This window comes from Semicossyphus pulcher, unplaced genomic scaffold (genome assembly GCF_022749685.1).
Source record: "Semicossyphus pulcher isolate SPU_LCO1_2020_fin unplaced genomic scaffold, fSemPul1.0.p SCAF_1, whole genome shotgun sequence".
NCBI lineage: Eukaryota > Metazoa > Chordata > Actinopteri > Labriformes > Labridae > Semicossyphus > Semicossyphus pulcher.
In genome coordinates, this window is record NW_027211603.1 from 37,490,825 (window position 1) to 37,518,791 (window position 27,967).

Below are 27,967 nucleotides of genomic sequence, written 5' to 3' on the forward strand. Positions count from 1 at the left end.
TTTACTTGAACATTTAAGAACATTTAATCCCTTTATATCTGGGCAAACCTAAGTCCACATCAGCAGAAAGGGGTGAGATTGAAGCGGCAGCATCATGGACAGGTATGTCAGAGAAACTGACGGGTTGAAGGTTTGACTTCCTGCCACATAATCCCCCCCCTCCCCCTCTGTGCAGACTCCCCTGATGACGTACCAGACAAGTTATCACAATACTAGAGAAAAAGGCATACATTGTCTTTCTACAGCCTTCATGATTTTCATTAGTACAATACATCAGAGCTGTAAATATTACAAGACACTTTTACTGGTTCTCAGTTTAAGTATGACATGTTAACAAGACAAGGTTTAGATGGCTGTGATAATATGGAGGCTTACACAGGATGATATGACTGAGGGTCTGAGTGTTAAAATGTAAGGCAGCTGAGACGAGCAGGAACAGACCTCAGGACAAATATCTTCCGACTTGTGAGGGGAGGAAATAAACAGCATGTTCAGGTGGGGTGGGGGTCCTCCTGCCTGGCTGAGCTGCAGCAGGCAGGTGAGGCCGAGCTGTTAACATGACCGTGCTGCCTGACACTAGACAAGGAGAATACTAACAATCAGCCTGAGAAGGTTAAAATGGACTCAAAGGGAGCAGACACAAAATCAAGAACACCTTGACATCTCATTGACATTAATTATGTGATAGTACAAGCTGTGGATGCATAAAGTGAGATACATGCTGGAACTGTTTCTTATCAAGGGGTCGTGACCTCCAGGAGTTTCCGCCAAGCTGTCTTCGGACCAAGAACTAATCAGCTAAATTGAAATTTGCCAATTCACACTAATTCATTGTGTAATTTGTGTCTTTACAATGACTCTGTAAGTCATTTGTCAAAGCAAAACTTCCCTCTGCTTTTGGTCTGAACACTCTCACTGTGACAGGACTCCTGAAGTGTTCACTCCTGTTGTTTAGTGTTCATGATGATGTGTCCACCTGTTTCTGCTCTGTTCATACTCACTACTACACTCGCTCATCATGTTTCTGAAGCTTAGTAATGTTAGCAGGACAGTAAAGCACCGAGGTCAAACCCCCTGCACTGCCAACAGTTGTTACATGAAAGGTGACGATGCGGAGGGTTAGTACGCTGTGAAGCTGAAGAGACACAACAATGAGACAGGACCAGACTGAACCAGACAGGGCCTCCGTCTGTGGACACCCAGGCTGGAGTTTCACTGCGTGTCCTCTACAGGCAGCAGGGACAGCCTCTACAATTCAAAGCACAGTGTTATAAAAGCTTTTTTACATTTCTCATTTCTTTCGACGCTTTTCTTCTTTCTACTCTCAGAAAGGCCACACCAAAGAGGAAACACGATCCTGAGCTGGTTAAATAGGATTTGTTCTTTCTGCCTTTTTTACTGAGGAACAAATTCAGATTTAGGTTGGCTGATTGAGAGCTAAGATGCAAATGTAGAGAGTGTAAATGACTTAATGTAACTTGATGCAACTTCCTTTTATCTAAAGCTATCTATCAACTGCCTCTAAGATAACCTCCTTCTGTAGTGAGCTCCTGCCGATGTCACACAGCGGTGACAGAGACAAGGTGGTGATGCTAACACTCTTCATCTGGTTCAGTCTGGAGCAACACAAACAAGCAGAGAGTGTAGGAAGAGTACAACATCCATGCTCAGGCAGTCATAAAGCACTGTTAATATATATATTTATATACAGTTTATACATAAAACAGTGAAAAAACATCCATAAAACCAGAATATAAAGCATGTTCATAGTAAGGGATTAGAGCACCAGGACAGGTGGGTGTAACTCAGGTGTGACCGTGTCATATAATGTCTATCAGGTTAGGATAGCATGGGTTATATATGCAGAACAGCATGTGTGACTAACAAAAACTTCATCGACAGTGTCATTAAAGGCCCCATGAGGAAGGTTTACATGTTCCTCTCACAGAGCTAACTAAATCCAGCAAGCAATATATGTGACATTTCCTGCTTATAAAAGAAAACAAAGAGACGGGGACAGATGGCGAGGTTGTCCCTCCTTCAGCGGCGAGCGGACACTGGACGCCCGACACTTCAGTACACCGGACTGTTACGGATCCCGCAGCACAACACCATGCTGAAGATCATCTCAAAGATCTGCAGGAGGAGTCAAACACAGGATCAGACACGCTTATGCTTGTTCAACTGAATTCACCTTGTTTCAATAGTGAGATAAGAAGATTTACAGTTTAATAGCTGTGTGTGAAAGGGTAAGTACTGCAGCCAGCCGCATATAAACCTGTTAAAGGTTGTCCAAAAACAAGCAGCACAACAAGCCTGCTTCAGTCAATCCTAAAGTACTAAAACATGTGAAACAATGACTAGAAACTAAAGTGTTTGGATAGAGGCAAACAGGAGCATGAATCAGCTCAGCAGAAATCATGTAATAAATAAAGTTACACATAAAGCGTCTTCTGCTGTTCATCAAGTCAGACCTGTGTAAGGTATTACTGAAACCTGTGCTGTCACTCTGCCTGCAGTGATCGTTCACTGTTCGATGTTTTCTGTTGTGTCCAAAGAGGAGAGAGGAACATTTTGATGACCACTGACTAAGCATCTTTTTAACTTACATATAATTACATCTAAACTGATATTATTGTTTATTTACTGTCAGACATTTAAAGAAGAAATACATGATGTCATTTAAGGGTTTGAAGAGTTGATATGCGGCTTCCTGTTCTCACCATGATGACAGCGACCACCAGGGCGGCGATACCGATCAGATAAATCTTATCTGTGAACAGGTCATTGATCCTGCTGTGGCAGCTCTGCAGAGAAAAAACAGCAAAACATGTCACTGACGACTTCAGCTCAGTAACTACGACTAGAGCGCTGTGTTAGCTGGTTTTTAGGTCGGGATGAAGACCAGGCTTTTGTTTACATCAGTCAGACACCAGAGGCAAAACACCTTCCTCACAGCAGCCATTCAGACCTCGAGCAGGTGGAACGTTTCACATTAAAGAAAAGGTGTGTTCACATGAATTTTAGCATTTTCCCACAGCACGAGGAAGACTGGCCCACAAGGGACAAATCTCACGCATCAGATCATGTACTCATTCAGGTCTTTACCTTCAAACCTGTCAGGTCATAAGAGACGTCTGTTTCATGAAGGGGTAAGGTAAATTATGACCGAGGTAACAAAAGAGGAGCTGTGGGAGGGTCAAGTTGTCCCTGAGGAAACTCCAAACCAGAGCTGCACCATCCAGATCCAGCACAGCATTAACTTGTGATTGTCTGGATGATTGACGACTCAAAACAATTAATCAAGTATTTAAATGCCAACACAGAGTGAAGCTGTCTGTCTGTCAGTCTTTGTTTCCAGCTGCGCTTTGAAAAGACAAGATGGCCGCCAGCTCTACTAGAGCTGTAGAGGTGAGTCACTCTTCGAGGTGACAGAGAGGCTGAGACAAACATGTGATGACCTGCGACTGTGCTACCTCCTGAATAATGATTCATATATTTACATATGTTACATGGTGTGTTTTATATTAGCTTTAACCTGCTGACAGTATAAACAGAAGTGATGGTGTTACTGACCACTGTAGTTCCAGAGGAGGGGCACAGGTCGGTCATGCTGAACATGTCTGTGATCTGTGTCAGGATAGTCGACCCCTGTCCTTTCCCGCAGCAGATCAGCTGAAACACACAAACACAGAGATGATCGTCTCGTCCTGTACACAGAAACACGCTCTGGAGTTTATACACTGACCATAACCAATGGATCAATATGTGTCAGTGTTTATTCTCACCGTCTCGTGGAAGACCTTGAGCACGGAGGCGGCCGCCTGCTTCTTGTCCTTGTCGGTCAGGCTTTGTGTCATGGCCTTGTCGTACACGGAGTCGTAGTAGTTTATCATCTCCGTCGACACCTGAAACAGGAACACGAACACTTCTCTTAGATCAGATCAAAGTCCGAACTGTCACCTGTTCCTGGAGATGTCAGATCCATCAGCCAGTTTAAGTGTTTAAGATATAAGCTCGAAGATTTTCATGTCAATAAATGTCTGTTAGGTCTCTATCACCGAATGAGGTAACACAATGGTGATTGAGCCTCTGGCCCACTGATGAAAGCCTTTGCATTTGCAGTATATAGTATAATTGTGGACTGATTGTTTAAGATGTTGTATTTGTTAACCCACCAGTATTACACAAACACTGTATCATAGCGCAGCGCTGGGTCCAAAAGCTGAAGACCTGATCCCAAAATGAAAGCTCACCGTTTGTTGTTTCGTTGTGACTCACACAACACTTGCCCATTTTATGTTGCTGCCTGTAAGTGCTCTATATAGGTTATTATTATTATTATTATTATGAACTCTTGATTTTCGTAAAAAACACTTTAATTATATGGGAGTTCTTCTCCACTTGAATTCATTATTTTAATATTAGCAATGTCAAGTAATAGAGAAAACTGAGGGTCTGATACGTTGTATAGTTTGTATGGAGATGCATCTATCATCAACTTTTTGCTGATCCGAAAAATGATCCGATCCGTGACTCAAAACCGCGAAGCGATCCAAACCGTGAGTTTGTTACAACCATACATGACATTCAAAAAGAGAAACGTGTAGTTGTTGTACCGAGGTGGGAAATGTTGGTTTAAACACACTCAGCTCTGACTTTAAGATACGTTCAGGATCCTCGAATCAAAAAGAGCCTCTACTTTAAGTTCAAAAACCTCTAATCTGTTTCTAACTGAAATGACCCCCTTGCTCTTTGTACAACACAATACTACAATTTGTTGTGTATGATATTATAAAATGGTACAGTGTTACATCATTCAAATAAAAGCCTCTCATCTTGTTTCATGTCATACAAACGGAGTCATTTCCTGCTACCATGTTTGCTGGATTAGCAAACAAACACACGCCTGTCAGAATGAGGGGAGGAGGAGTTTGTTGTGCAGCAGAGGTGATATTTATTCATTCACAGTGTTGGACGTGTCTCTGATGGTGGACTGATTTTTGTTCTTTAAAGTTTTTCAAAGATCAAAACAGCAGACGCTCTGTGATGGTGAAACATAAGAGGTAAGAACTGGCTCAGAGTACACAGGGACATACAGGGGATCACAGAAGGAAGCACCTTTTGATTAATAATATTAAATTACAGCCAGTAGAGTAATGAACTGTACTTGTCAGGATGTTTGATGTTTATTTAAACCTCTAATGTGTGTGTGTGTGTGGGGGGGGGGGGGGGGGGGGGGTGGTCTTACAGTGTCTCTGTGCATGAAGCCCAAGATTCCAGCGACTACTTCACAGGCGAAGAGGAGGACGAGGCAGGCGAAGAACTGCAGCACACAACAGAAACATCACTGAGGTTCACTTCAACACTTCATGAGACAACATCAAACAGTGGATGAAGTTAAAGGGGCCCTGTGGAGATACCATCAGTGTTACTCGCCTCTTCAGTGTGTATTCTTAAAGGGGAATTCTTGTAGTGTAAAACCTTGGTCCTTTTTCTATAAATGAGTAATAGATACTAAAAGTTTCGGAAATATCTCATTAGATTGCTTCAGCCTGCAGCAGAGAAACAGGCTGTAATGGCTGCAATGTTAGATTTGGGGCCAGATCAGTAAACAGTCCTCTCCTTGTTGTTTCCACTGACAGGCTCAGGTTGTTATTCTAAGTGTGTGACAACATCAGAGAAAGGATCCCTGCAGAGATAGACCTTTTAGTTACAGAGATGAAGATGATTTTTATAACCACAAAAAGACGTTACATCGCTCTCTGCAAACACACCATGTCATTTTACCTCACAGAACACAGGAGCTGCTGGTCTACAGCTGCCTCCATCAGTGAGTTTGTTTGTGTTACTGTGTGACTTTGAACAACTCTTGTGTTCTGTGAGGTTACATTAGTATTTTTGTGAATGGAGTCTGGGAGTTTTGAACAGAGCAATGTAAAGGCTGTGTCTGCTTCTGAAAAGCATCTTACTCTTGGGTACTCTTAAAGTTACTCTACTCTTAAAGCTTCAAATGTGACTCACAGTTCCCAGAAGGCACTGGGACTCCTGGATGGCGCCATAACACCCGAGGAAACCGACCACCATCATCACTGCGCCCACAGCGATCAGGATGTGGACACCTGGACAGAGAGACAGACATTATTGATTAATATTCATAGAAACGCAGGTACATTAAAAGGTATTAATTAAGATGGCAGTAGTGATGCACCTGTCAGTGTGTTACAAGAACACAAACCACTAAAAGGCTCTAAACACACTGCGGTCTGAACCTTTCAAAGCATTTCCCTCCACATTGACACACACGTGTAATCCCACCTGCTGGCCAGCAGAGGGCGCGGTGCTGCTTTGATGCCAGCAGAAGAAAGTGAGTCATGTTCCAGTTATGTTCACAGGAAGTTGTTTGGTGGTTTCTAACACAAAGAGCCTGCTCCATAATTCATCACACGAAACAGGCCCTGCTCTTGTTTTTTTCTCTCTCTCTCTCTCTCACACCCACCCACACACACACACACCCACACACACTGGCAGTATGACGTCTGTAGGTTGATGGAGGGAGAGCAGCGGCGTGTCCTTTCTCTGCTTCATATCTTGCTTTCAGCTGTATTACTCTGAGGACGGTGGTGTTCAGTCAACAGCTGACAGAGGGAAGTGAGAATCAGGCTCATTAAAAGTCAGGTCAAAGGTCAGGGGTGTTAGGGTCAGCTGGGCTGGGGGGAGAGGGGACTGCACAGGAGGAACATACTAACACTGCCGTGTGATTTAAAAAAAAAATTCAGCAAAGCAACTCCAAAGAAGTTCAGACAAACATATGTATTCTTTTTGGTGATAAACTGTCGCTTTACTCCACAGGAAGTGAACATGCTGGTTTTTAACATTTTTAAGCCTTTCCAGTTAAATAATACATTATATTACATTTTCCAAACAGTAGTTTCTACCGTTTATCACTGCATCATGATCATGATGATAATATCTGGTTTAACTGCCAAAGTCAAGACAACTTCAAAGACTATCTTGTGAAATGTTGTGCCTTTTCTGCTGCTTATTCACTCTTCTGTCTTCTGTGTCTTTACTTTGGAGTAGGCATGGTCACAAATAATCATTCATTTAGAATAAATCAAAAAGTTCATGCGACTGTTATCTGTGATGGCCCCTGCATAGTATAAATCAATTGTATTAATGCATGTGTTTGTTTTGCAGAGGAGCTGGTCAATGCTGCTATACGGAGCACCTGGGCCCATGCCTCAGAGTATAAATACAGCAGCTTCCGGCGCTCTCTCTCGCTCTCGCTCTCGCTCTCTGGACTCAACGCCAGCACCATTTCTAGTTTGGTTCTTTCTGTTAGTGCACTCTTCAAACATCTCACCACACCATACTCACACACCCACATGTACACTACTGATAATACAGATTTCACACACCTCATAGAATTTGTTAACTCCTTAATTAACTTACGTTCTTTTTGTAATAAATTAATTCATTTACTTTTGGCAACTCGTGTCTCTCCAAGTTGTTTGTCATGGCCTTACGGGCCGGGTTACGACATATCTCATCTAAAAAATATATTTTTTCCAAGGTATTTACCGACGCCTGCAAAACTACCGTCAGACGGTGGCTGTAGTGCTCCTGAAAGCTGTTTGCCACCTCCACTAAATAACAAAAGAAGAAAGTATTCGTGCCAGGTGCCGGTGAAACGGGTGTGGCGCTGTGAGAATAATGATCGAATAGTTTCCAGTGAATGTTGAAATGCCCATCCCTAGTTAGGAGAAATAAGAACTTTAAATGAGCACCATGCACCTGTTCACATCAAAGATAAAACCCAGACAGGAACAGTTTATACGCGTTTCTGCAGGAGTTTAGCGCTGTGTCTGTATCTGTAACTGTGTACAACTATGTACTGTGAATATGTAGCTCTGTGTTACATCACTGTTGTTATTCAAGTTTTATTTTGTGAAAATACAAAAAATAATTCTGATTAATTTCTGTCAGGAAAACTTTGAGGTAGAAAAATTGTAGAAACAAAGAGGTGACTTTATTTTAGTTAGTTAGATAGCTCAGATTCTTATTTAGGAAATAATTACCAAGCTAACATCATAGCTGGACATCGTCATGGTAACTAAGACACAACATTATAGAAACAAGGCGCTCTTAAAAACCTGATCTTTCACACAAAAGTGTGTCGTCTTTTAAAAAGTGCAGCTCGAGATGAAGGAAACAAACATCCTCAGGGAAGCTTGGACTGGGGCGTGTCGTCTGTCTCAACAGGTTTTTTCTTTCTGATTTTCCTGAGAGTTCGGCCTTCACTATTAAAAATCACATCCCTACCTTTTTATTCAGTTAATACTGAACAATTTGGGCTCCATCAATCGTTGCATTCTGTCACACTGAATCATTTTCGTACGTTAGCTGAAGCACAGACAGTGATGTCATACTGTGAGAGTTGTCGTGGTTTCAGCCTCATCACTCCTGCTGTCAGAGCGCACACATAACTCCATTACAGACCACTAACAATTCTGCTGCACACACACACACACACACACACACACACACACACACACACACACACACACACACACACACACACACACACACACACACACACACACACACACACACACACACACACACACACACACACAGTAGAGGCTAATTTATAAATCGATATCTTGGAGACCGACCAAGTGCTCCTCCATCTCTGAGATTGTGGCTCCACAGTCTGACACAATCCCTCCCTCCTCTTTTCTCTACCTCCTCCTCCTTTCTCCTCCCCTCCTCTGCTCTCTCTATTTAATGCCATCCACATTATGTTCTCAATAATTCTATTTAGTTAAAAGTCTCTTCCTGTCTCTCCTGATTTAATCTTCTCATGGATCCTCTTCCACGCTCTCTGTGACTCTCCACCCTGCAGGCCTCCTTCCTCCCCCCTCGTACAGTCTGAAGAGGAGCTGAGGGGTCACATGCTGCAGCCTTCCCCTATCAAGCGCTGATTAGCAATAACAGGGGATGGTTCCCTGGCTCTGCTTTAAATTCATTTAAATTCCTCTTGTAATTTCATAAAGTTTTTTTGTTTTTGTAAATCCCTATTTTTACTTCTTGTGGGGTCGAACAGGTAAAATAAGTTTTGAGTGTATGTGCAGGATGATATGAAAAATACTGGGGATATCACCAGACCCATGCAGTGTCTTATTCATGTGCGGATATACAATTAAAAATCTTTTTTTTTGTTTGGGTGAAAGTTTATCTACTTCAAACCATAGACTGTATAAAAAGATGGCCGACATGACAGCTCCCTAAAAGTGAAGCCAAACCCTCTCTATCGCCCCCTGCTGACTGGCTGCAGTATAGGTCATAAAAACCGCCTCCTCCATGTTAACAGATGGGACATGAGTCAAACTATAAAATCTAAATACATGCCAGATACATATTTCTAAAACATGGTTTCTGTCACTATAGTTAGTTCTTATCATGCTGATTTATGTCCACGTTTTCCTTTTTCTGACAAATGTACCTTTAATTAGTTATTAGTTATTTGATGCTGTAAAAAGGATGATTGACAGCTCTGCTGCTTCAGGTATGTAAGAGACAGAGAGCGAGGGGTGAGTGTTGAGCTTACGCTACATGTCACTTCTACTATGGTGGAACTGAAGCGTCAAACAGAACGGCCAGCAAAAGAGGCACACCCCCACCGTAAACTTAGCGAACATATCACAGTACAAACAGAATGCTCCTCGATCATTTCAAAACCATGTGCTTGGGCTGCTGGTGTATCTTTAAAGTGGAAATGGCCTGTTGGTAGAATCATGGTCTGTCCTTTTGGAACTAGCATATGCCCTGATATGAATGAAACTCAAACGACATCGTTAAGATATCAGTGAAAATGTTTTTTCCATGACACTCTGTGGGTGTCATGTTTTGCAAAAGGGCACTGAATTTGAGCAAACAGACAGAATACAGAAATATATACTGTATTTATATAAATGACCAATTTGACCTGATATGTTTGAAATTAATATTAAACAGTTAAAAATGAATTCTAAGTGTTGTGTTGAGTTGTGGTGATTGAAACTGCAGTTACAAGTCTGACATTTGTCTGACCTGTAGATCCAGCTAAAAACTAGTTTGTTTGGGACTTGTCCAGTAATCTCAAAGTGTTACAAGTTGTTAATAAACTGTGAATTCCAAAATGTGACCAGCCCTTGTGGACATCCTATTTCTGATCTATTAGGTATCGAGTATCATTTCAGTCTCGAGTATCGTGATACTGAACTTGGTATTGGTATCGAAGCCAAAATTTTGGTGCCAAACACTAACACTGAGCGCACACATGGCCTCTGGATCTCACTAAAACTCTTCAGTTGACGGATATATGTGTATCTACAGTTACAGGCAGGCGACACTCAGACTCTGCATGTGTCTTTAGATTAGTCATGGAAAATGAAAACTGTGAGTTTTTCTTTCATATCAAGCAGCTAAAAAGAAGCAGTGACGTGTTTCTGTCCAATGTGTTACATGACATCACAGGTCTTACTGCACACGTGCACATTACGGCGGTGATCAAAAACAAACTATGGTTCAGCTGTAGTTTAGTTTAGACACGCTGTCTGTCCGCTGTCGTCAATGAAGTTCCACCTTAAAGCTCTTCTCCACTGCTTTCACCTCAGTTCGTCTCATGTTTTAATTGTCAAGATATTAATGGATATTAAAAATACACAGCTAAATAAGAGAGGGAACAGGAAGCAGCAGAGAGGAAGGCGCTCTTTACTGAATACACAACAGTCGGATGTCTTCATCAACGCAACCAAACACATCTGGATTAAAGATTCAGAGGTTCACTATTACAGTAGTTACATCTGTCACCTGAACTGTGTGTTTTATACAGCAGGGAGACAATCAACACATTACAATTACGTTTATGCTCAGTAAAAAGTTTAGATGAATCCTTTAAATCTAATCAAAAAACAATAAATACCTTGACTTTTTGAGTTTGTGTCATTTTTCTACAAATATTAAGAATTCCCCATACAGTATATGACCACCAACACCTTAAAGGGCACTTCTTATATTTTAACCTGCTAGCTGTGTATTACATCTGTGAATTCACTGTCTGCTTATTTATTGGGAGTCGCCAGTTGTTGACACGACACCTCTGATCACACAAAATGTCTATTACACACCGTCCTGTTTTCAGGAGCTGTGATGTACCTCTGCCTCTGAGGAGGTCTGTGATACACATGTAGGTCTGCAGCAAACACTACACAGAGTCATGGAGGTTTCAGGTGCACTCGTCTGTCCCACAGCTGAAATGTTCTTAGTGAGTGAAATACAAACCTACAACTGTTATTATTGGTTCTGATCACCTTTAATCTCTCTGAACATTAACAGTTGCCAGTGATGTTGAGGTTTTTAATGATGTGAGTCCCTAGAACCCACGGGGGATGATTTGAGTGGGTCCCTGAGAAATTTGATAGGTTTGTTTCTCGAGACATTGTAGCGTTGAACTCGTGTTTGATGTTGGTTGGGTTGTCACAATACCATCGTTTCAAACTTTGATATGATACTAATTTTAAAAAATCAATACTCGGTACCTGTTTTGTTACCATGGCAACAAAAATAAAATTGCTAGGGACAAAAAATGAGGCCATTTTCTTGTTTTTAATTTCCCTCCTTCACACAAAGCTGCTGCAGAAAAGGGACTTCAACTTCTTAAAGAGGCTTTACAAAACGTCTTCATCTGCTGTTCTGTGTATGAGAACAGTCCGCTGTGTCGCTCCAGGTGGGACATAGGGCGGAGCGGACAGACACACACACACACTCGACTTATGTACATATAACATATAACGTCTTTTTTCTCTGTTTCACTGCTTTATTTACAGTAACGACGCTCGCTTTCTTCACTTACTGTCTATGTCGCTCGACCACAGCTGCTCTCTCTTTTATGCCCGCGGCAGCTTTGGGTTGAAAACTGATCATCGATCTGTTGTTTCTTTAAAGCTTCGGTACCTTTTGGTGCTATCGAACATAAAAGTGATGACTGTGCACATGGGATCTCGTCTGCTCTGATTAGATGTGCAGAGGGTTGAAACAGTGATGCTCTGACAGCCATGTTTCTTTTGCTCTTGATTTTAACACAAGTTTGTTGTTGACAAAGTATCGTTCTGTATGGGAAAGATGAGGCGAGTCCCTGGGACGCACGGATAGTGAATTTACTGCGTCCTTTTAGACTTTAATGCGTCAGAGCTGCAGGACGCGTACCCAGCAACATCACTGGGCTACCTCACTTTGTTCATTATGTTACTTATAACAATGGATTATTACAGCAGACAGTTTGACAGTCGTCTTTGTTTTCACTTCAAAACAACGTTGATGGACTGGAGGTCTATTTAACTCTACAAAAGAAACGGTCCGCCTGTGCCTACACTGGTATCTGTTCTTAATGTGAACATTATGCAAGTCAATCAAATAATTATAAGTGATGAAAGTTTTAAATTATATAATTTATTACAAAATACAAAAATGTGATCATCAAATTTTGCAAGAAAAACTCACAAAACATATGGATCACAACAATTCTGAAAGAACAAAATGTTTCTTAACAGAAGTTAATTCTGCTCATTAAAACATTACATTGTTCATTTTGTTTAATGTGATGTCATTTCTTGGAGAACCTTTAGATGCTTCATGTCAATGAAATCCATACAACCTAAAGGTTTTGTCAGTTATGTAGGTTGTGCTTTAGCTTGTATGGTTTTTGTTTTAGATTATGCTAGCAACAATCTCTAATAGCCAGTTAGCGACGTCCTGCTGCCTGTGTTTACACCATGTGTTGTAACCTATGACACTCTGCAGGCTGTTCTGAGGTGACGGACTGGTAGGCACTCTGTGAGCCCATCGATGTCTTCTCCATGGGGCTTACATCAACTTCTGTGTGGACTGCACTGTCTCAGCGAAGACTATCCTTTGTTATTCAAATAACAAGCCGTGGGTAACAAAGGGCATCCTGAATACCAAGAAGAGGGCTTTTAGAGATGGAAAGGTGAGGTCAGTTCAAGGGGAGCTTAAAGTGAAGATCAGGGAGGTTTAAGACAAAAACAGGAGGAAGCTGGAGCGAAAACTCCCCCACCCCAGGGCGCGTCACAGCAGACCATGTTGTAAGACAGCTGACGAGACTCCACGCAGGCAAGGCTGCAGGCCCTGATGGTGTCAGCCCGAGGGTGCTCAAAGCCTGTGCCCCTCAGCTTTGTGGAGTGCTTCACCGAGTCTTCAACATGAGCCTTCACGGGGTCCCTGTGCTGTTGAAGACATCCTGCCCGGCTCCTGTACCTTATACACTGCGTCCCTCTGTGGACTACAGACCGGTGGCATTGACGTCCCACATCAGGAAGACCCTGGAGAGACTTGTCCTGGAGCAGCTCCGGCCCAGGGTCAGGCCCCACTTAGATCCCCTTCAGTTCACCTATTAGCCAGGATGCCATTACTTTCTTGGACATGCTTGGGTCTTTCCACATCAGACTTTGTTTCAGTGTCCTCAGCAAATGATTTTGTTTAGTACGATCTCATCCAAACTGACAGAAGGAAAACATTTAAACCTCAAGATGTGACAAAGTGGAGTTTTCCTTCAGCGTGCTCTGTGGTGGAATGAAATGATTGGAAAAGTGACACAGGCTTGCTTTGAGACTCAAACTGACTCATAGTGTCCTCTCTGTGTGACCACCGTTCTGCTCAAGTTTGCTCACTTCGCCAGAAGAGCTGTCAGGATTACGTAAAGATGGAAGGAACTGACTGTAACTCTCACTACTGAGAAAACTGATGCAACGTGACAAAACAACAGGAAGTCAAGTTTAAAATCAATAAACGATAACACCGGAGCACACTTTGAGCTGATTATTCAGATTTAGATCATCTAACCCCTGGAGGTCTCAAGTTTTTAAAGGACAAACTTGCTGTTTTTTTAACCTGTGGCATGATAGGTAACTGTGTCTATGAGCGGGCTGACAGCTTAGAGAAAGGAGCAGATGTAGAGGTCTGAAATGTTCCTGGAAGGAGGAGGAGAGGAAAAAAAGGGAGGGAGGGGAGGACTGGAGGAAAAATAAGGGTGAGTGAGACAGCGCGACGGGAACACTAACCACAACCAGATGGGGAAGTGAGGGGGAGGGACAGTGGAAAGAAGGAGAGGGAAACTTTCACAGGGAGGGAGGAGGAGGGGTGGGGCCGCTGAGGAGGAGGAGGAGGAGGAGGGGGGAGGGTCAGTGAGGAATTTTTTCCTAAACCGACGAGCCTTTTTCTCCGCCGTGCGGAGAGGAGGGAGGTTTGTGTAACGGGACGATGCAGTCATGGAGGCGGGGCTCCTCTCTGATCGACCACAGCTATGTACAAACACAATGACTCCTCCTTTGCTCCTTCTGTTACTCCACAACTCCTCCTCTCCTCCCTCTGTTATTCAACGTTTCCTCTCATCTCCCCTTCAACGCTCCTCTGCCTCTGTTAGTCTACGTTCCTCTCCTCTCCACTTCATCGCTCCTCTTCTCCTTCTCCTCTCTTCTCCCCTTTGTCGCTCCTCTTCTCCTTCTCCTCTCTTCTCCCCTTCGTCGCTCCTCTTCTCCTTCTCCTCTCTTCTCCCCTTTGTCGCTCCTCTTCTCCTTCTCCTCTCTTCTCCCCTTTGTCGCTCCTCTTCTCCTTCTCCTCTCTTCTCCCCTTCGTCGCTCCTCTTCTCCTTCTCCTCTCTTCTCCCCTTTGTCGCTCCTCTTCTCCTTCTCCTCTCTTCTCCCCTTCGTCGCTCCTCTTCTCCTTCTCCTCTCTTCTCCCCTTTGTCGCTCCTCTTCTCCTTCTCCTCTCTTCTCCCCTTCGTCGCTCCTCTTCTCCTTCTCCTCTCTTCTCCCCTTTGTCGCTCCTCTTCTCCTTCTCCTCTCTTCTCCCCTTTGTCGCTCCTCTTCTCCTTCTCCTCTCTTCTCCCCTTCGTCGCTCCTCTTCTCCTTCTCCTCTCTTCTCCCCTTCGTCGCTCCTCTTTTCCTTCTCCTCTCTTCTCCACTTCATCGCTCCTCTTCTCCTTCTCCTCTCTTCTCCCCTTTGTCGCTCCTCTTCTCCTTCTCCTCTCTTCTCCCCTTTGTCGCTTCTTCTCCTTCTCTCAGGCAGATGACTCCTCTCTGACAGGCTGGTAGGAGGTGACAGCAGTGAACTTCACGTTGTCGTTGTTGTTGTTGAGTCACATGATGAGCTGTGTGTCCTCTTTTAGTGGTGGTCACAAGAAGCTGATGATGTGGGGACGCCCGCTTCACATCACTTTAACATTTTCACATCCAGGGTGGTGGTGGTTGGGGGGGGTCCTCCTCTGGACCACCTGTACTGTCCTGTACTGTGTGTGTTAGTGTTAATAGTTAAAACCAAACTGTACTCGAACTGCTGCGTAGAGCTACTGACATAAGCAGTAAAAGCAGGAACACTTTCATCACAAGAGGAACTCTAGTTGTCTGGGCTCCTTTTAGGGTGCTCAATATTCCAGTAATCTGATTACGTCATGAACGACTAATCGAGTACTCGCACAGACACGGACCTCCCGGCCCGGAAATAATAGGCTACATGCCTGTACGAGGAACATTACTATCTAACAATTCCACATTAATGTAAATAAATACCCAACAATAGAAAGCAAGTGAAATTTCAAATGCATTGCACAACCTTTAACAGGCCCTTCAGTTAACGTTGTAACATCCTGTTGTCAAACGTCACAGCGGTAGCGGACTGTTTGGACTTGTGCTGTGTTGCTTAACACGTAACTCGCATGTTTTCCACTCCTTTAGCTGTTGTCCGGCGTGATGGTGGCTTGTCCTCTGGCTCAACAAACGCCATCAGCTCACAGAAGCCCTCTCCTTCCACAACACTTAACGGGAGCGTATCTCCACTCACCATGCTCGTTATTAGCATGCTAATCGTCTCTGCTCTGGTATCATCACAAGAACGTGTGCTAACAGGGTTAGCAAATGATGTGATGCAAGACTATCTGACTGTCCGTCTCTGCTGGCTTCTCCTTGTGCTGTAAGCATCGAACTAGTATTTCTATGATATACCAGTTTAACACCACATATCTCACAGCACGTTATCGTCGTCTTTTATGTACTCAAAAAAGTACCTCCAGACATCACTTTCCTGCTCACGGCTGACATGGTGCATGTAAGCTAACTGATTTAAATGCGAGTGCGCGAGTAGTGTAACATTACTCGAATAATGACGCCAACAACGAGTACTCGAGTACTCCATTATTCGGCCCCATCCCTAACTCCTTTTCACAAAATGTTTTGGACTTGCTCCGGTGGATTGCTCCAGTTGGCATCCCAATCAAAGTAAGTACGTAAAAGTTCTTCAGATTGTCATTCTAAGTGTCTGACAGCATTACAGAAAAGATCCCGACAGAACAGACGTTACGTCGCTCTCTTCAAACACACCAGACTAGTGGACCACCTCTCTGCAGAGTGTGAAGAGTTAAATAAAACTCCAGCCTGTCAATATTTTAAAGAGGAAACAAAGACAGTCTGCTGTAATAATCCATCTTTATATGTAATGATAATAAACTATTAATGAGGTCTTATAAAGTTAAACTTATCAATAATGAATATCACATGAAGCTTCATCAATAGAGCTGCAGCTCATCTGAAGAGATCCACTTACGTCCTTTCATCACCTGTCAGTCATCACTGTGATACATCAGAGGAAGTCAGAGGTCAGAGCTGGTTTCAACATAAGACTGGTGTAATGACACATTTCCCTTATTTCACTGTGGTTCTCCCTCACTCAACTGTTTCTGCAGGTTGGACACAGTGTGAGGTTGGATACAGACACAGAAATACACAGGTGTTACAGGTGAGCTACTCACTGATGTAGAAGGTGCTGGGGGCGTGGGCTCCATCTAACTCCAGCACCAGCAGGTTGCTGGTCTTAGGGTCGTGTCTGAGCCACAGGGCCACGCCCAGGATGACACCTCCTGCAAGCTGCAACACACACACACACACACACACACACACGTCCTTCAGTGCATTTTTTCTTATTCACAACATCGTGCTCTCTACAATCTCAGATGTCATCAGCTATAGTCACAAGCACAAGGCACAACAGTGAACATGCCGGGGCTTGTAACCGGTGGTTAGCGATAAAAGACTTCATTTTCCGCGTGCTGCTTTGTTTGCAAAAAAAGAACCAGATTTTCTTGTGACTAACTTTAAATAACAGGTTTGTTGAAATTTAGTTTGAAAGTGTGCTGAAATTTCAACATTTATGATGCATTTGAGGAAGTCGGGAAATCTGAGTGCTGAACAGTTTTCGTGACACCGCCTCAGGGAATTTATCTCAAGTTGAATTTTTGATCTAGAACAGATTGTTAGCTGTTAGCATGCAGATGTAAATGGTAAATGGACTGTACTTGCTTTGCTAGTCTTTCGACCACTCAAAGCTGCTTTTACACTACATGTCACATTCACCCATTCACACACTGATGGCATGCCCAACTCAATCAGTTATGACATCCGTTGGCTATGCCACCGGGAGCAATTGTGGGTTCAGTGTCTTGCCCAAGGACACTTGCCCAAGGACTGAGCCACAGCCGCCCCTGTCTGTTTATAGAGATTAATCAGAAGCTAAATCGTCGTCAGATCACGGTGATGGGAGCCGGGGTGTCATCACGGCGGATTACGTTCCGCCTGCTTTTGCTCTCCACACGGACTGTTTTTCCTGCATACGCCGCAGCCTGCTGATACATGATTGGTCAATATGACTCGGACTACAAGCGTACTACAAAGGGAAACCAGAACACTTGCTGTCCCGGATATCCCCGTCCTTATTCTACATTTCTATGTAGAATCTGTAAATAGAGATTGTGCTCTCTACAATAATCCAACAATCCACCTCTGAGCCACAGTTAAGAAAAGCACGTGTCTACCTACAGAGCTTAAGAGGAAAAGATATGAGGTTAATTTGACACATGGGATGAGCTTACTGATGACATGATGACTTGTTCACTTGTTCCTGTTGTATTTCTACATCATGATTTGCGCTAAGAGGGCGAGCTGAAAGAGCTCAGATGGTTGGTATTTTTCAGACAGCAGTGAAAATGTATCCCGCCAAGTTGTTAATAGAAGTGTTATACAGTTTGGATAGTATTTTTCAGGTGAAAGGTGAAGCAGCTGATGCTTTTCCTAACTTCCTCTGCTGGTCGACTTCCTGGGGGAAACCCTGCACACACAGCGATGTGTGACTGTGTTACTGCAGGGGATTGTTCCTCTGCATGTTTTACATTGACATTAGCCTTCCTGAGAACCTTTTGTTTAGTCCAGGACAAAGAAATCCTAAATATAACCCGAGTTAGCATAAACCTGAGCCACACAGGAACAAGCTTCATCGCTCACAGCAGAAGTTAAATAAACGTCGGATGGAAAAACCTCCAGCTTCTTTACCATTGACTCTCCGTCTCACCCCAGTGCTGCCACTACCACCCTTTAAAACAGTAACCTCCACCTGTAGACCTGCACACAACACGATGAGCTATAAACTAAATATATCATAGAAAATGATCCATAGAATAACATCGTTCGAGTCTGGAGGAGGTAAAAGAGGATTTATTTTTGTCATTTTTAGGAATAAAGTCGAGTTGCAAAATAACTTCAATCTCTTTTCTACCTTATTTTGGACTTTATTTTCTACATTATTCTCAATACTTCTTCTTTTTATACTTTTTGATCTTATCCAGAACAACTATTCTCAACCATTTGACCTTATTCTTGACAATTGTACCTTGTTACATTTCGACTACATTACTTCCATTCTTAAAATGTTATCTTACATTTTTGTCGTTATTCAATACCTTTTTTCATTTATGTATTTGTGATGTTGAACGATATTTTTGGAAATGTGCGACTTCATACTTAACATGTTCACCTTATTCTCAACATGTCATCATCCCTCTTTCTCATGCCTGATCCCACAGTCTGCTGTGTAGAATCCGAGGATATTTCAGCAGACCTACATTTAAAGAATCATTGTGTCTTCGTTCACTTGGAATGAGTTTCTATAAATACAGTGGGTGCTCTTTAACAGAGTCCAACGTGTTTCTACAGTAGCCCAGTATGGACAAACTTCTGTCAAGAGCAGAGCTTTAGAGGGTTTTTGGAGATTCACAGCCTACACACTTCGAGGTGGAGGAAGGGGGGAGCAGGTTTTAGTAGAGCTGGCTGATAAATCAAACTTATCCATTAATTGAATAAATCCAGGGACAATGGAGGATCGATAATCTGGCTGCCAGTCATCAACAGTCGAGCCCTGTACCATCTTAACAACACTCCCGTGTTTTACTGAAGCATGTTTTAAATGACGTAAAGTAATTTGCTACATTTCTACATCCATCCGTTACTGAGTAGTATATGTAGGTATATTGCGAGCTAGAAAGAAAACTGACGTGGACCAGACACCGATCAAATGCATCACATCAAAAACAGGCCAATCAGATCAAAGTGTCATTCAATGCATCAAAACAGCGGTGCCTGATGATTTTCACTGAGTCCAAAGCAAAAAAGGAGAGCCGGACTGCAACTACTAAACCAACGCATAACATGAGTGAACCATGAGTGGGACAGAAGAGAGTTCGGAGGAAACACCACCTTCAACACAGACAAAGTTTATTGTTTAACCAGAAACAGCCGTTAGATCGCGTTCTTCAAAGCCACCAGACTCCATTAACAAAAACAGTAGTTTTACCTCACAGAACACAGGACTTTCTGGTCTACCACTGCCTTGTTACATGTCGTAACACTCGTTACTTCAGAACCAAATTAACCCTTTAAACACCACACAACAACACAAAGAAAGTAACCGACCGAGGCAGGGGTAGACCATCAGACCAACTCTCTGTTCTGCAAGCTAAAATTATTGTTTTTGTCAGTGGAGTCTGGTGGCTATAAAGAGAGCTACATAACTGCTGTTTCTGGTCAAACTAAGGATCTTACTCTTTGACAAAAGTTCCATCTCTTGTAATTTTGACACAGAAACATGTAAACATAGGACCCTGATTTGAGAATAACATCATAGGTAGCATAGGATGCATGTGTAAGCCCCTTGGACACATTAGTTTATTATAAAAATCAGCAGGGCGACATCGGACACTCTCTGTCCGCACACAACCATATGCAGTTCTGTTACGCAATCTAAACAATCCGATTGTGTATCTCCGTATGTCCCTATTGTAAATGCATTGATTGTCGCTGTTGTCGGATGTCATTTGGTAACGATCGCTACGTCATTAATAACATCTCTTGTGCACACGCGGCTCACGTGCTGTGAGAACTGAATTGAGAGAGAAAATATTTAACTTTTGTGACTTAATTAAACAGACTGCTGATGAATACAGTCAACACAGCAGACAGAGAGACAGACAGAAAGAGGGGGCGGGGCCAGCAGCTGAAATCATTGATTTATGCAATTAATTGCGATTAATTAATGTAATGTAATTAATGAAAGGAATCCTAGAGGAAACACTGGACCCTATACCACACATGGACTTAAGATAACTTGTCTATAAATGATTCATTACATTCATAACAGAAACAGAAAGAGGTGAACACATGAACCTGGCTCACTTTACTTTCTGCTCTCCCCCCTCCTCCCCCTCTCTTACTGAGGTTCATTCCAGAGTTGAGGCCAGCTGCAACCTAGCAACCAGATCAACAACACAACTGGCCAGAGTGCCGAAATTCAACACACACACACACACACACACACACACACACACACACACACACACACACACACACACACACACACACACACACACACACACACACACACACACACAGCACCACAGAGTGACTTAACCATGAGCGAACTCCTCCTCAGTCACCACATGAGCCGCTGAGATGAGTCACTGAAACATGGAGGTCAGATATGATTTAATCTGAGAAGGAGAAGCCTCAACACTGTTACAAATACATTTACACTTCCTGGAATAATAAAGTACAATATATTATAATACATATTAATATTATTATTGGAAGTGTTTCAGAGAATCACTTTAACTTTGGTAGTATTGGATTACTCCGGATTTAAGCAAGCTGCATTTGAAATAATCTAGAAGGAAAGCCCCCGTGAATAAACAGAATAAATGTATCAGACACAATGCGGGTCCACTTAGGGTCTTCTCACCCGAGAAGTCGGATCATCTCCTTTTAGGCAGCAGATTTGTTTTAAGGACCTGGTTCAGGTTTTACAAGAAGAAAGAAAAAAATGCAGCAGGCAATCTTTCCCCTTGCCGCAAATCAAAACCTTTCCTTTCTGGAAAATGAGGAATGTGTCCTCCGCAGACGTCAAGTGAACTGTCGAGCAGTCATGGGAGAAAATATCTGCCAATGATAAGTTTTTCCATCATTTCCGAAAGGCTGTCAGCTGTGGAACAACTCAACCGATGCCATCACTGAGCACAGGGTACCAGAGTCACACCCACCACGGGCCATACGCAGGTATATTCTCAGTTTGGGGAGTCAATTCGATGTGTATCACCTCATTGGTAGGTAGTGATGGTTTAAGCGTCTGGTCTGTATTGAACGTTGTTGGGCTGGACGCCATAGTCATACAGTTCAGATAACACTTCAACGAATATTTCACTTGTAATTTAGGATTTTTATCTTGTTTTTCTGTAACATGTAACATATGTGGGCTGTTCACTGACCTGATATATAAAAGAAAATAATATAGGTCCATAATATACTGTATATATATAATATATATAGGTTGAGGCAAGTGATTGAAATACCAGAACATCACCCACTTCGGCATTTATACAGATATTATATGAAACAAATGATCAATGACAACCGTGATCCACTGTTACTGAGTGTTCATCAATGTTACCATGATACTTCAGGCTGTCCCTCCGTACTGTGTATGCAGGTGCAGTGACACGTATAAAGCAGGTCAAAGGCCCCCCCGGCGCAGGTCTCTTACTTTCACTCTGTGCAGACTGATACTTGTTGCCGTGTCTGTGACCTACTCTGGTTTTAATTATTGCAGGGCAATGTACACCTTTGTGGTTCTTTAAGTAGATAAGGTTTGTTGGCCTGGAGGTGGATTTAATGATCATTTACAAGCTTTATTGTTAATGTTTGAAGCTGTAGAGGTAATATGACATTAGCCAGGGCCCAAAGTAACATGCTGCAATGGGCAGGGCAGTGTGAGGCAGGGTAGCGTAAGCAGGGCAGCGTAAGGCAGGGCAGCCAAAGCATGGCAGGGTGAGGCAGGGCAGCGTAAGCAGGGCAGGTCAGCGTGAGACAGGGCAGCGTAGCGTGAGGCAGCGTGAGGCAGGGCAGAGTCTCACTCTGCGCTCTGTTTGTATCACCTGCTCTTCCTCACTCTGCGCTCTGTTTGTGTCACCTGCTCTTCCTCACTCTGCGCTCTGTTTGTATCACCTGCTCTTCCTCACTCTGCGCTCTGTTTGTATCACCTGCTCTGCTTTGTGGTCATTTAGAGAGTGTTTGTAAAGTTCACAGCCTGTCTTAGCATTGTGTGACGACCCCATCTTGTGGTTGCTTGGTAGCTCTTTCCAGTTTGTGTTTCAGATGCCAGTGGGTGTGGTCGTGTCATCAAGATTGGGAACACCTGGGCCCGGCGTCCCTCAATCTGTCTTATGTTTTGTCATGTTTCCACACAACACCCCACATGGCATTACCTCACTCATGCACACACACTAGCACCACTGACTTACTGACTCCCACACCTCTTATTGTTGGTTCATTTGATCATTTTTGTGTTAAGTCACAATAAATTAATTATTGTTTTGAAGAAACTCCTGTTTACCTCCCGTTATTTGTCATCGGTTCTGAGCCGACCATGACAATTGCTTCTGCAGTGACCTTTGAGCAATGACACAGCTACTAACAGAGGTACAGTGATCCACCTCGCTAAGGGCCAAGTTAGCAGCAGGTTAAAGCACTTTAAATGTATGTTCCTAAATAATCCCACAAACACAAAGTCAGTCAAGCAGCAGCCACAGCTTTGGATAAACAATGAGAAAGAATAAAGAACGGTTATTAGACATCTCAAGTCTATTTGTGCAAGAAGTATAAATCAGAGTATTAATGAGCAGAGACTTCAGTGTTAATAAAGTTCTTATGATGTGAAGTGAAGCACTTTGAAAGGATCCATACAATGAAAGAACATCACACCAAACAGCAGAGATGTTCTTCATTAAGCACATTTTCCTCACTCTCCCCTTCCTCAGTCACGTCAGCTAACCTCACAGCTGTCACCAACATGAAAACAGCTGATCTGAGGTTAGCTGAAGGATCGCTGGGCTCCACCTGATCGAATACATGACACATTTCTTATTCACTGCGTTTCAGCCACCCTTATGCTATGTGCTGACAATGTCAATGAAAATGCATAGTAATTGAGCAGCTCTAATATCTAAGTTTATGGATTCAAGCATTTTAGTAGAATGGGATTCTCTGACAGATGCTGCATTGTCAAAATACACTAAAAGCTGTATTTGGAAAGCAATTCATTGGTTTAAATGAAGGCTTAAAAGTCTACTGCACCTTTTTCAGGGTTAGTATTTTTGTTCTCAGAAGCCAAATACGTTGTCACCATCTGTTGCTCTTTCAGCATTGGTTGTCACACACTCCACACAGAGCGAACTGTGTAAACACATTTACTGCAGCCGTCCCGGTGGCTGACAGACAGTGCGGGCCTGAGCAGGCCCAGGATCATATCAAATACATGTTAAGAGTGGACAAACACACGCTCTAACAACTTTGACTGAGTCTGAGGCCAAACTGTGAAAATGTTTTAAATGTGATGCAGAGTGAGATCAGCAGCCGCTCCCCCTGCACGGTCTATTTCTGCCTGTTGCCCAGAGGACGGGGGCTCCAGAATGCTGGGCATGCTGGGGAGGGGGCCTGGGTGGCGGGGTGTTGTCTGCAGTCCCCACCCTCCCCCCCGACCCTCTCAGTGTCCAGTGTGATTTATGGAAACAGGAGGTCTCCGTGTTAAAGCCCCCCCCCCGGCCTGCTGCAGATGGAGCGGACTTGTCCTTTCACTGAGATATTCAGAGTGACCGTAAAAAACTAAAAGGGCCAAAGTGGACTTTGTGTTAAAAAGGAGGGCGGGGCCAGAGAAACACTGATGTTAGAGCACCAACAATCACATTAAAGTCACTTTCAGCAGGATTACCAACATTTCTTTCAGCGAGCACACACCCCACAGGAAGTCATTTGGTTCTTTCACACTACAATTGATTCAAACAATTTTTTACTGGACAGCAGAGGATTTACTAAACACATGAGCAGATCTGATATTTTATTCAAAGATGAAGATGCATGTATCTGACAGAGGGGCTGGGCATTTACTACATTGTTATTATTACATTTATTATTTTTCTATTTATTAGTAAAGATAATTAAAACGGATCGGTGCATCCCTACTGATAATTTAAGGTCCAAACCTGATGACTAAAATTCTCCATCCAGTCAAAAACTAAAGATCTAAAACTTGAAGGTTACATGACTTGAACAGAAACTTGTCGTCTGGAAATGTTTTAATCTCAGGATGTGCGCTAAATCTGCTGTCACTACTATGCTGTGCGACAGGCTGTTTGATCCATGCAGATTAAAAATATCTGATAAGTTTATCCTTGTTTAAATGTTTAATCCAAAAGGCAACTGGACTTCTTCTCTCATCCGAAAGGCCCTTTGGATTAAACTGACCCTGACCTGGATGACTGAGAACCTCCACAGACATGTTGTTTTATCATTGTTATCAACATTAAGTTCATTACAGTCACAAACCCAGAACACTTTATCACCCGGCCATAATCTGACATTGCATAAAAGGCTTTCGCCTACTTAATTGGACTAGATGTGTTTGTAATTCAAACAGTAAATCTGAAATCAGCTTATTAAATGCAGAAAAAATAATGTATGCAGAATTCGCTTTGTCCAGACAAAGTCAGCAGTCTCACCTGTCTGAGGTACACCAAGGCTGAAAAAAACAAAGATCTGTGAATCAGCTCCAGAGCTGGGGTTTCCTTCGTGTAGTAGCAGCCTGAGGCAAAAGACTCTCTCAGCAGCTACAATCAGTTCAGGTGAATAAAACATTTACCCCTGAACACTCAATAAGGACACTTAAAATCTAACACTACTAAACCTATGACAGGGATCAAGGGTTGAGCGATTAACCATATTTTGTTTTTATTCATAATTTGGCTTCCAAAGATTATGAAAACAAGTTAATCAAGATAGAATGATTGTTGTGCAGCATTCTGACTTGAGTATAATAATGAGTACCCCTCCAAAAAAGAAGTGTTCACAATATTGGTTGAAAAACACCGATGCTTTGATTTGGCTATTTCTCTCTGCTAGCATCGTTGTTTGTTGTTATTGTCACACAATAATTTACTAAAACCAGTTGATTTTTTCCACTTATTTCGTTAGGTATTGGATCATTAGGCATACTCACCGATACCTGATGCCACATTTTTTGCAATATCAGAGGCGACCATACAGGTACAGGGTATAAAACGATACAGGTAGAACTTTACAGGTGTTCACTTTCAATCCTCATTAAAAGCCCAAACTGCTTGACTGACATGGATTTAGACGGACAACAGACTGATGGACAGCACAGCAAAGAAACAATCAGTCTGACTGAATGGGAGGACCTCAAAACCATCAGCTTTACTTTATCCAGATCATGTTGTCTCCTCGTTTGAAGGAGCTGCATAACACCGATGTTTAGTTCAGTTCGAAGCAAGGCAAAAACTTTAAATATTCTGGATAGTGAAGCTGTACAGTTGGGCTGACTGAAAATACCATCTTCCATTGCTTATGGCTGACAAACATCGACCACGGTGTGGCTCCCTCATAACACAGGGATTTATAAGACAAGAACGCTCTCCTGACTATTCTAAATTATAGTTTTTCTTATTAGTCCTTTATCAGCTTACATGACTCCTTTGATTTATGTATGACTTTAAAATAATGTCAGACTGCAGCAAGCAGGTGGTTGATTAAAGTTAGCATCTTTAGCTTCAATGGATGTTTAGCCATCTTCAAAGAACAGAGAGTATCGGAGCAGCCACCAGACTGCAGACATGCTGCCCAGCCTCACGCCGTTCCACTCCACGCCCACCTTCTATCTCTGTTCCCTGCTTCAATCACAGCCGGGCTGGGCCCATTAAAGACGCCCTCATCCAGCGATGATTAATGTAACAGCTAGCCAAAATCAACACCTCAACTGATCTCACACAAACTGTTAACCCTGTTTACAAAGCTAGCGCTAGCATTAGGTGGCAGCTTAGTGTTCTCTAACCCCTCAGCTCCTCTCCAACCCCGCCCTCTCGTCCACATATGGTAACTTTTGGCTCCAACAAACCAAAGACTGCCAAAACGCCAAACTAAGGGCCGCAAAACACAAGTCCACAAACCAACATGTGACATTAAACTGACTACTTATATTATTCAGAGGCTACAGTCTGTTTAAACCAGTCTGCTGACTAGAGTTGGATCAACTAATCAGTCAACACAGACTGTTGATATTTGGAAATATAACCAAATAAAGATTCTTCTTTTTGATTGAAGGTGATGACTTAAGGCTGCCACAGTTTAAAGAACCAAAGACAGAAAGTGAGAGCAGCCAAGGAGCCAATCGAGAGCAAAACTAAACATCCACAAATGTTTCCATCACCCAACACAGGGCCCTGACTCTCCAAATGGAAACCACCTTGGGTCCCCCCCTCCACACACACACACGCACACACACACACACACACACACACACACACACACACACAGGGTAGAAGATGTAATCCAAACAAAGCCATTATCAAAAACCCAGCAGGCCAGCCTCCACGCCTCAGACTAAACATTAGTAACGTTTTCAGCGGGTCGTTGTGCTCCTCTAAGCGGCCTTAAACATGATGTGAAACTATTGAACCGCGTTTTTATGTCTCAACTGACTAAAACTATCGAGCGGACTCATCACTGTGGAGCTAAAACGCCTTTATCTCCGCTTCTCTTCGCAGTCTGAGGTGATGAAAAAATAATTCTCCTCACATCGTGGCTATGTATCCCAGTTACATAAATTTACCGCATGTCTTTCTGTCAGTGTGTTCGCTGATTTCGCCATGATCTCGCCTGGCGGTGAGAGTGTGGCGCGCGGGTATGCAGCTTTTATAACGAGAAACAACGGTATTCTGCGGTGTGTACCGTAGGGTGGCTGTGGTTCATGTCGCCGTTCATTTATGACGGGCTGCCAGAGCCGCTACAGAGAGAGAGGAGGCAGCGCTGCGTTGACACACCGCGGGTAAAACACGAGCTACTCACCCAGAAGATGAAGTTGAAGAAGAAGAGCAGGTACTTGATACATTTGGTGCAGCCTTCGACTCCCATGGTGCTCCGTTAGCCAGGATTCAGCGCAGAGTTAACAGCAGACGGTGGGTATCAGCGTGTAACGGACTGTGTGCGACTGGGAATCCAGACTTCAGCTCCGAGACCGAGGCAACACCCAGTCCCTCCCTCCCTCCTCCCCGCGTGAGCACCCGGCCATAATCTAACTGCACACGGGACTTCCTGTCGAGGCCTTCAAAGTAAAACACCCACTCCTCCACATTTTCTAAATCTATGAATTGCATGTAACCATAACGGCACAATCTTCAAAACTACAAAACATTGTTAGTGTGACAATATTACTATTGTACGGAGCCCCTGAAGTCCCAAAAGGTGAAAAATGTTATCTTGTGCGCACAATAAAATTATCTTGAGGTAGCAAGTTATTATGTTGAGGGAACAAGTTATTATCTTGTGCCTTATCTTGATGGTAGTAAGGCATGTGCTTTGAAGACCAGGAGGATAAGTTGCGTTTATAGCTTTATATGTTTGAAATATGGCAGCGTCCTTTGCTTTATTTGGGCAGTCAGTTTGCTGTGTTTGTGACAAAGCAAATTGAC

At 43.1% G+C, this 27,967-nt stretch overlaps 1 protein-coding gene across 1 annotated transcript; it reads right to left on the reverse strand.

Annotated features, from left to right (window-relative positions):
- Positions 1–27,530, reverse strand: LOC138590656 (CD81 antigen-like). Its single transcript, XM_069661092.1, has 8 exons — positions 27,345–27,530; positions 16,865–16,979; positions 6,025–6,122; positions 5,252–5,326; positions 3,789–3,908; positions 3,577–3,675; positions 2,724–2,807; positions 1–2,136 (listed from the first exon to the last, which is right to left on the reverse strand). The coding sequence occupies exons 1-8, from the start codon at positions 27,408–27,410 to the stop codon at positions 2,074–2,076; spliced, it is 720 nt and encodes a 239-aa protein (XP_069517193.1). The 5' UTR covers positions 27,411–27,530; the 3' UTR covers positions 1–2,073.
- Between the last annotated feature and the right edge of the window lie 437 nt (positions 27,531–27,967).

Coding starts and splice junctions, on each gene's coding strand:
- LOC138590656 (XM_069661092.1), bottom strand. CDS start 27,410: ATGGGAGTCGAAGGCTGCACCAAATGTATCAAGTACCTGCTCTTCTTC. Junction 3,909..5,251: donor GCTTCATGCACAGAGACACT/GTAAGACCACCC, acceptor TTCCTGTTTCAG/GTGTCGACGGAGATGATAAA. Junction 2,137..2,723: donor TGGTGGTCGCTGTCATCATG/GTGAGAACAGGA, acceptor CTCCTCCTGCAG/ATCTTTGAGATGATCTTCAG.